At 47.9% G+C, this 9,415-nt stretch overlaps 1 protein-coding gene across 1 annotated transcript; it reads left to right on the forward strand.

The window, feature by feature from the left end:
* LOC147416011 (uncharacterized) lies at positions 1–9,157 on the forward strand. Its single transcript, XM_086460430.1, has 4 exons — positions 1–76; positions 1,453–4,643; positions 5,315–7,243; positions 9,044–9,157. The coding sequence occupies exons 1-4, from the start codon at positions 1–3 to the stop codon at positions 9,155–9,157; spliced, it is 5,310 nt and encodes a 1,769-aa protein (XP_086316556.1).
* The last annotated feature ends 258 nt before the right edge of the window (positions 9,158–9,415 follow it).

Below are 9,415 nucleotides of genomic sequence, written 5' to 3' on the forward strand. Positions count from 1 at the left end.
ATGCCTTCTCCCGGGAGGTTGCTGTTTGACACTGGTTATTATTTCTTGTGTTTTGTCATCTTAGCGTTCCAACAAGGTTGGTCAGAGAGAAGAGTGCCTTGCACCTCAGGGCCTTGCACTTTCACCTGTTGCACTAAATCAAGGCTCAAGGATAATGTTACATTGAAATCCGGGCAGTATCCAAGCCCAGGAGTCTTTTGGGGTCTCGAATGCGCCATGGATTTTTGTCTTCACGTGTTGTCCTGTTCATCATCACGCATGTTCACCGCACAGTTATGCCTACAATTCTCGTTATAGGCAAGGGCAGTTTTACCTGCTCGCTTTTTGTGTTTCAATGGCAGAACTTAAAGGCTCGGTGTCCTTGTTCCTCTGTGCTTTTTCCCTCCCAAGCCACTTACTTGGGGCACGGGGAGCTGGCAATTTTGTGCTCTAAGCTGGACATGTGCTGGCTTCTTAAGTGCTGCATTTCAGGGGCTTTAATGTATAGGTCAGTCTGTGAACTTAGGCAGCTCACGGCCAGAGGGAGCAATCCTACTGAAATTGTCCCAGCAAGACGGAGAGGGTGGTTGCTGGTGTCCTGAAGGGAAAACTCAAGCGGTGCTCAAGAAAGAGATAACGCAGACACAGACCTGTGAGCGATGGAGGGCAGCATTTCACCTGCTTGCCTAGTAACAAGGTGTTTCGTTTTAAGCCATGTGGAATTGCTGCAGATGAGGATTCTGTCTGGCCATAGTGGTGATGTGATGGATGGGAGAATCCCGAGATTCATGATCTTTAAAACAAGTACGCTGTAATGTCAGTGCTTTGGGAGTTACCGGTTTTCAGAAACGCGGGAAATTTCCCGTGGGCATTTTCACATCTTCCTGTTCTCTTGGGACAGAGCTGTAACGTCAGCTTTTCTTTCTCAGTCATCCTTTTGGGTCAGCACAGGATTTTGGGGTTTGGGTTTATTTGGTGGTTTGTTCCCCCCCGCTCCACCCCCTCAGAGGCCCCTCTCTGCATGGAAAGGATACTGAGCTTTGCTTCAGGAAGAATTGGAGATATTGTTCTGTATATTCTTTGAGTAAAAATGGGATAGAAATAATATTTGTTTTCTCATATAAGTTTCCCTTAAAGGAAGAGAAAACAAAAGACCAAAAAACCCCTGCAAAAGAAGGAAGGAGAATGAGAGAGTATAAGCTTGAAAGGTGCCTTTGCAAATAAACTTTAGAAAGACCCGTACAACGATATGAGGAAGGAAAGGAATTATAGTAATCTTAGACCAAGAACTAGTCCTTCCAAAAAATTCATATTAGCACCTACAAGAGGCACACAGATAACAGAAAAAGTTATGTTCAGGAAAGTTTGATAAAAACGAAAAAAAAAACCACTTGCATCTATTTATATAAAGGTATAACACAACATTACATTGAGACAGAAAGTAACTGGGGGGTTTTGTCGTTATTTACACAGCTGGACAAAGAGACCATTCCAGTGTACCTTTGAAGGAAGACACCGGAACTATGGAGACAAGTTCCTCTGACTCGAGCACCAAGGACACTGCAGGTGCTGAGAAAGAGGATGCTCGTGCAGCTACAGAGTCGCCGTCTTTGGAAGAAGACGCAGAAGACCACGTGTCTGAGCCACCGTCTCATGATCTGGGGTTTAAAAAGTTTTTTAAATTTGTTGGGTTCAGATTCACAGTGAAGAAGGAAAAGACGGGGAAGTCGGAACCCGTTCAGCTGCTTACTGTAAAAAAGGAAACACAAGTCCCTGAAGGAGCTGCCGATCAAAAGGAAGGCAGCTCAGAAGAAACGGCGATGCCTGAGGATGGACTCTCTGCAGCAGACCCCACCAAAGACCCAGTGAACAATGAAAAAACAGAAGACGAACCTCCTAAAAGACCCGAAGCACATGAGATTTGTTCTCAGTCAGCTGCCTTAGCCACTGACACTGCATCGCCGTTAAGGAAATTTTTCACTCAGGGATGGACAGGATTTAGAAAAAAGAAGAGCTTTAGGAAGCCTAAAGAAGAGGAACTGCAGTCTCCTACGAAAGAAGAGGAGCAAGAAAAGGAGGGGGCAACATTTGCCACTGAAACTGGTGAAAGGGAGGAACAATCCGAGTTGGAGAAGCAAGAGGGGGAGAGGAACGGGACAGCAGTAACTATTGAAGCGTATGAGAAGGAGCAAAGTGAAGGTGAAAAGCAGGAGTCAAAAAAGGCTGTGGCAGCCATGGGCGTTGAAGCAAGTGAGAAGGAAGAGCTAATCAAGCATGATGAGCAGGGAGAAGAAGAGGATGTGGCAGCAGCAGTTGTTAAAGGAAGTGCGAAGGAGAAAAAAGCTGAAGAAGGCGATCGAGAAAGGGAACTGGTGGACGTCTCAGAAGATCTTGGCAAAAAGGAAGAAAAATCTGAAGGAGAGAAAGCAAGTGAGGTGACAGAGAAACCTCTATCCCCAAGGTCAGTGGCGCTTGTTGTTGGAGTCAAAACACTCTCTGGAAAGAAGCATAAAGGCAAAAGAGAAGAATCTAAGTTAGGGGGACCGGGTGACCCAATTCAGCACTTACCAGGTTCCCCAGACAGCCCAGAGGAACAAAAGGGGGAGAGTTCTGCTTCTTCTCCTGAGGAGACGATTGAAATTCCTTCTTTGGAACAGCCTGTGGATGGCGTGCAGGTCAGTGAAAATGAAGATGCTGCATTTTCAGATGTGGAGCGAAAAAGAGACAGTGTTAAGCCCTGGGCATTGTTTAAAAAGATGGTGACTCCCAAGAAACGTGCCAGAAGAGCTTCTGAAAGTGCTAAGACAAAGAGCGTTGCAGTGTCTGCAACGGAAAACGCTGTGGTTGATGAAAATCGGGGAGAAATGAAAGAAAATGGGATGGAGCAGAAACCAGAGAAAGCCACAGCCGTGCCCAAAGGAAAGGTTGACAGCTCTGTGCCCTGGCGAGCTTTTCTCTGCGTAGGTTCTTCAAAGAAAAGAGCCAGGAAAGCAGCAGCAGCAGCAGCATCTGATGAAGACATTGGCCGTGAGCTTGGTCAGGAAAGCCCCAATGTAGAAGAGCCTGGACAGAGCAAAGAAACGGCCACAGATGCAATTCTTAGCAGTTCTCCAGAGAGCAATGAAGGACAAGGGAATTCTTCCCCAGAACAAGCTGGAAGCCCATCCAAAGGTGAAAGTCTTTCAATGTGGAAATCATTTAAAAGGTTAGTTACTCCAAGAAGGAGGTCCCAAACCAGAATGGAAGAGAGAAATGGCGACTCTGGTGTGGGCTCTAGCCTGGAGCATTCCTCCTCAGATGATGAGCCTGGAGAAGGTGACTTGTGCATTCCATTTTGGAAACGTCTGCCTGGGCGTAGGAAGAAGAAGTCAGATGGAAAGCCAGAACCAACTGCTCCTAAAGAAGCAAGAGAAGGCCTGGCAGAAACGACTGAAGAAGATTCAGATATTCCAGCTGTTGTTCCTTTCTCTGAATACGAAGCAGCAGAGCAGGAGAAGATGGAAGCCCCACAAGCAGAAGCTGCTGAGGCGATGAGAGAACGAGCCTCAGAGCAACAGGGAGCAGAAAAATTAGAGGAGATCCAAGGAACGGAACAAGGCCAGGAAGGGCTGGTCCATGCAGTTCCTGTGACTGTTGTGGAAGGGGAAAGGGCAGTTACCAGTATTGAAGAAATGTCACCACCTTGGATATCTGCTGCTCTGACAGAGTGCATTGAGCAGGCAGAAGAAGAGGCAGAGAAGGAAACTGAGAAAACACTGGAATCCGATGATACTGTGGAAGAAGCAGAGTCAGCTGCAAAGGCAATGCCAGAGGCGAGAAAGGAGGTCAGCGATGACAGCACAGCCAGTGAGCTAGAGCTGACCTCAGAGGCAGTGACAGCTCTGGAGGAGACAGCAGAAGCTTCCTGCGCTGAAGAACCAGTGGAGGTGTCCCTTGCTGAGGAGACGACTGAGATGGTTTCTGCTGTTTCCCAGCTGTTAGAAACCCCAGATACTACAGAGGAAGTGACACCTGTCCAAGAAGTAGAGGCCACTGAACAAAATTTGAAAGAATTAGACAAACAGACGCAAAAGGTTCTTCACGAAGTTGCTGAGAGAGTAAAGTCAGCAGAGGTAGAAGAGCTGGTTAGTGAAAGGACCATGAGTGCAACTCTATTTGCAAGAGTACAAGGAATTGAGTCAGAAGTGAAAGATGATGCTAAAGATGGGAGTGTTGTAGGCCAGGAAAGTGTTTTGCTGGAACAGTGCTTGGAAAAAGGAGCACACCAAGAGGATGGCCTCCAGCCCCAGGGAGGTGCAGGGAGCATTCAGAGCGAAATCGGAGCTGAAGAGAGTGTTCTCCAGGAAGGTTCAGGGAGAAGTGACCTGCCTGCTGCAATGAAAGGAAGCACAGAAGGATGTGAAAACGTAGAGGTATTGAGAGATGAAAGGCAGTGGCCGGCACGTGAAGAAGCAGCTGTAGAAGACCATGAAGAAAGCTGTGAAGGGCAGAGGACAGCAGAGGAACCTTCCTCACAGGCCAGAGACTTTCACAGCACCCAAGCAGTTACACCCAAGGAAGAGCCGTCTGCAAAACAGGAGCCTGCGGAAGAAGAGAAGCTGCCCGCAACAGAGCTGACAGCAGATGAGACGAGGGAGGAGTGTGTTCCAGAAGCAGAGACTGCAGTAAGTATTACACATAAGACAAAGGCTGATTTGCTAAAGGAAGAATCAGCAAGCGTTAGCTATTATGCCAAATTTAGAAGCAGCTTGTGGCAGTATTGCTGTCAAGGGTGTTCCTTGTGCAGCCTGACGTGACCAAAGTTTGTGTCCAGTGAGACACACACACACACATGGATGTCCAGAAGCAGCAGCCACCGAGGCTTGCATGCAGAGCGAGGTGGATGGGATCCCTAGAGTGATGGAGTGGGAGATGGTGTGCGTGGATCCAAAGATGCCGGAACAGCTGCCAGTAGGGCTCCCGCACAGCGCAAGGTGACTGTAGGTGCTCTGTGAACACCTGAGGTGCCGATGGGATCCATATGGTAGCAGACATAGCGGATGGTCCCTTCAGTTGTCGGCAGAGCTACGGTTGTAGCTGAGGTACCTCTGCAAAGGGAGGAAATGAAGTGGCCCCGCTGTCTCCAGCTTTAAATGCGCAGGCGGGTTGGATGGGGCTTTGAGCAACCTGTTCTAATGGAAGATGTCCCTGCCCACAGCAGGGGTTTGGAACTAGGTGATCTTTAAGGTCCCTTCCAACCCAAATCATTCCGTCTTTCTAAGATTTTTCACCCAGGACATTCCTGGTCACTCCGTGCTCGTACCCTTTTTGACAGGTCTGTTGCAATTCTCTGCAGGTGCAGGACAAGAGAGGGGATGAAACCACTTCCTTGGGGCTTACAGCTGAAGAGCCTGTGCAGCTTGAAGGAGAAGGCAAAACCCTCCCTGTGGGACCAGAGGGCACAGAAGCAGTTGTCACTGGGGTCCCCGTTCAATCTGAAAGACAAGGTGAAATTCCTGACTTTGACGAACAAGCTTGCACTAAAGGAGTTCCTAGCAGCACACCTGCCCAGAGAGAGGAAGAGGAAGACGATGCTGTGCTCGTTGGAGTGAAGAGCACAGAAGCCCCTGTTACTGAGGTTCCACTGCAGAATGAGGAAGAAGCTTCTGCCCTTCCATCAGAAAGAGTTGGCTCAGAAGCAGCTGCAGATGCCGAGCAGAGTGTGAGGGATGGGGCTGGCAGGCACATTCCAGCAAAAGATTCTGTGTCCATCCTAGAGGCACAATGCAGAGCAAAACCAACGGAAACTGCTTCCCAGAGGGATGAAAGCGAAGGTGGCAAAACGGAAGGTGGTCTGCTCGAAGCTGGAACACACTTGGAGAGTGATCCCGCCGTCACTGAGCCTCCCGCAGAGACTGGAGTGGAGACTGTATCTAGTTTAGCATCAGCATGCTCGGATATCACTGGAAATGGAAGCACTGTCCTCACTGACATTAGTGGTACGACATGTGATGCAGGAAACAACTTCTTTGAACAAGAGACTGTGGAAAAAGAACAAGAACTTGTAGAATCTTCAAATTGTCAAGGCTTTCAGAAAGACGAGAACAAAAATGAGCAATCGACGGACAGAGCCAAAGAAGCGTTTGAATCTGGAAAACGGGAAGCTATGAGAGGTGAAGAACGTTCAACTGCTGTCCAGCAAGAGGTTTTAGCTGTGCAAGAGGAAGGCTCTGACTCAGCCTTCCAACAAGCGGAAAGCTTGGAGGCTCTGCAAGTGCCTGTGCCTGTAGCGGCTGCAGGCATTGAAGAGCATGTCATGGCAGAAACTGTAATGCCTGCAGACACGCCAGTCGAAACTGTAGAGCCCTTGGCAACCCCACCAGGGCAAATGGCTTCTGGTGAGGTCCTGGTTACTACTGTTGCCTGTTCAGGCTGTGGGACTGCAGAGCTTGGCAGTGCAGAAGCACCTGAGCCTCAAGTAACTCCTGCTTCTGTGAATGGAATATTGGAGGGGCAAGAGAGGCCCCAGAGCACAGGGCAACCCGAAGAAAATGGTATTCCTCCAAGTGACAGTCTGTCTCTCACCTACACAGAATTTGAGAAGGATGTTGTTCAGTCTTTGACAATAGAGTCCCAGAGTACAAAAATTGTATTGAGCGCCATCCAGACGGCTGTTCACAAACTTGCAGAAACAGAAGAGTCAGCTGCCTTGGAGTCAGAGCAGCGCCTTGAGTCCATAGAGAAAAGCCCGTCAGATACAAATATAGCTGAACTTCTGGGAAGTGCGCAGGTGGATCTTCAGCTTCCAGTGAAAGAGGAAGAGGTACGGAGTAAAGAACAAGAGCTCCAGCAATCAGGAACAGTGAAAACTTCTACCTTAGCAGAGTCTGCAGAAATTCATGCCGCTGTAGAAAAAACCAAAGACGTGCTGTTGACCTCAGAGATACTGAAAGATGGACCAAGTCAGAATTCTTTAACAATTGTGACTAGCCCTGAAGATGTTTCGAGGGCGAGTGCGAGGCTTCAGAAATCAACACTAGAACTGAGTACTTCAGAAGATTCAACCAAAGACCCCCTAGACATCTACCCACCAAAATTAAGGGGAAAAGAGGTTGGGCCGATGATGGAAATCCCAGACCAACATACAGGTCAGCAAACACGCAGGGAAAGTGAGGAAGAACGTGACCCACCCATGGAAGATGGGAAAACACAGACATGGGAGGATGATAGTTGCCAAGAAGGGAGTCCACAAAGTCGGAACTCAGTGGCTCCTGAGGCCTTGAATGTGAGTAGCATTTTCACTCAGCAATGTCTTTCTTTTTCCAAAACAGTTTTGGAGTCTCTCAAACTGTTGTGTCTGTAATTTTTTCTTATTCTGAGGAAAGGCAGCTGCTCCCCAGGTTAACCAACAGGCCACAGATATTTTTTGATGTTGTGGGATTGGGTTTTTTTTTGTCTTCTTGTTTTACTGCCTCTCTCTCTGGCTACTGAACACCTTGTTTCTTTTCTGTACAGCTACCCTCACTTTAATGGCTTTGACTTGGCTTGTAGTTTAGTGTGATACTTCTGGGAGGCAGAAAACGTAGTTTCTAGTTTTCCTAGATACGCGCTCATCCGATACCTGTTTAATGTATTTGATTTAATCCACAAAAAACGCTTCCTCTCTAAGGAAGCTCTTTTTAATATCCTAAAGGATGTGAGTGTTGCCTTCCATGGTAAAAGTGGAGTGCCTCATGTACCAAAGCTCTTTGCATTTCATGGAAATCTGACTCAGGAAGGTACAGTCTCTCCTTAAGATATTTACTGTATTGCTTGACTAAGGCACGAGGCCTTTCTGTCTGTCCTTGAGAACTGCTTGGGAAAAGAAGATATTCTTGAGAGAGTAAGTTGTCATTAATAAAGCTTTTTTATTTACTGTGGTCTTTTCTTTCAGATGTGCTAAGCATCCATGGGGCATTTGAGAGATGCCAGTCCTAGAGAACAGCTGACAATCCTGCAAGAGAACCAGGAGCTTTATTCACTACCCTTTGTTCTTGGATGTTAACATCTGCTCTTCTGAAGACCTCACCTTTTTTGTCATTTTTATTAAAAAAACAATGCCTTTAATGTTGGCTATATCCACCCATGTGTTCCATTCAAAGGTCATTTGCCTCCGCCCAAAATAGACCATTTAGACTGGAGATGCCCGACGGAGTGAATGGACAGACCACTGAAATTTTGTGCCACGGTTATTACCGTCCCGTCACTGAATGCGTGTCCTGTCTGTCCCATCTCCTTGAATGCCTTCACTCATCGCTGAATCTCCCTCCCTTCTTTCTGCAGTCTCCCTTACCCCCCTCCCATCTTCCGTAGCTGCCTTGATTTGACCTACGAGTGGCTGTAGATGCCGCTCGTCTTGTGTGTCAGGGGGAAGAGGAGGGCTGACTGACGAGAACGCACGAGACTTCTGGCCAAGTAGCAGACGTGCCGTTAGCAAACTGCAGGAACTGGATCACGCACAAATCCTTGAGCAAGATGCTCAAGATTGCTGCATTTCGGTCCCATTCAGGTATCTCTATCCATCCTTCCGTTGGTTTTGTGCGGGCCTGATTTAGTCAGAAATTCCTTCCAGAGTGTAGCTTGAAAGGAGATTGAGAATACCCTTCTTTTGTTGTTCCAGACTTCAGGTCTCAGGACTGGACTGTTATGTGTTGAATATTTATATGTATGTCTTAAACCCAGTTCTGATTTTAATATAAAGCTATGATACTTCTGTACTATTTAGGCGTACCCTGAAAGGAGTTTGTAGAGTAGCCTGGAGAGGAAATGGATAGCATTGGAGCGGAAGTTGATAATGTGTAGTTTCCTATTTATTGTTCCAGGATTTTCCCCTTGTAAAAGCTCTCAAAAACTTGGCTGTCTTGCTTTGAATATTTATGTGTATATCCTAACCCCCACTCTGATTTTAATGTGGAACTATGATAATGCTAAGGACAAAAGGAGAGCCCTGACCTGTGTCAGGTCTGCCAGTCACTTCCACTCGCAGGCCTGCCCGGTTCCTGAGAACCCTCCACACTGACGCTTCCCCGTTGTCTTGCTCCTGTAGGAACGCCAGTGGTACCGCAACCCTCAGCTCGCCCCGCTCTCATTCCAGAGTCTGCTCCTTTCTGGTCCCTGCCCCACCCGACCCCCAGCCTTTCCCCACACCTACGCCATCTAACACCCTTCCCGCGCACAAGCTTCCTCCTTTCCCAGCCCCTGCCTGAGCCTCTTTCCACCCCAGCATTTCTTTCCTGGCATCCTCCCCGCTCCTATCAATTGCCTCTCTTCACTGAAGGGGGAGTAGGAAGGAGGGTGAGGGCTTGGTGGTGAATTCTACCTTGGATTGCAATAAGCTGATGAGACCTTAGGGGTGCTGAGCTCCTCAAAACCTTCACGTAAGGTGGGTTGGACTGACAACAGCTGTAGACCAGAATGA

The sequence above is a fragment of the Leptosomus discolor genome, chromosome 2, assembly GCF_034619465.1.
Source record: "Leptosomus discolor isolate bLepDis1 chromosome 2, bLepDis1.hap2, whole genome shotgun sequence".
Classification (NCBI taxonomy): Eukaryota; Metazoa; Chordata; class Aves; order Leptosomiformes; family Leptosomidae; genus Leptosomus; species Leptosomus discolor.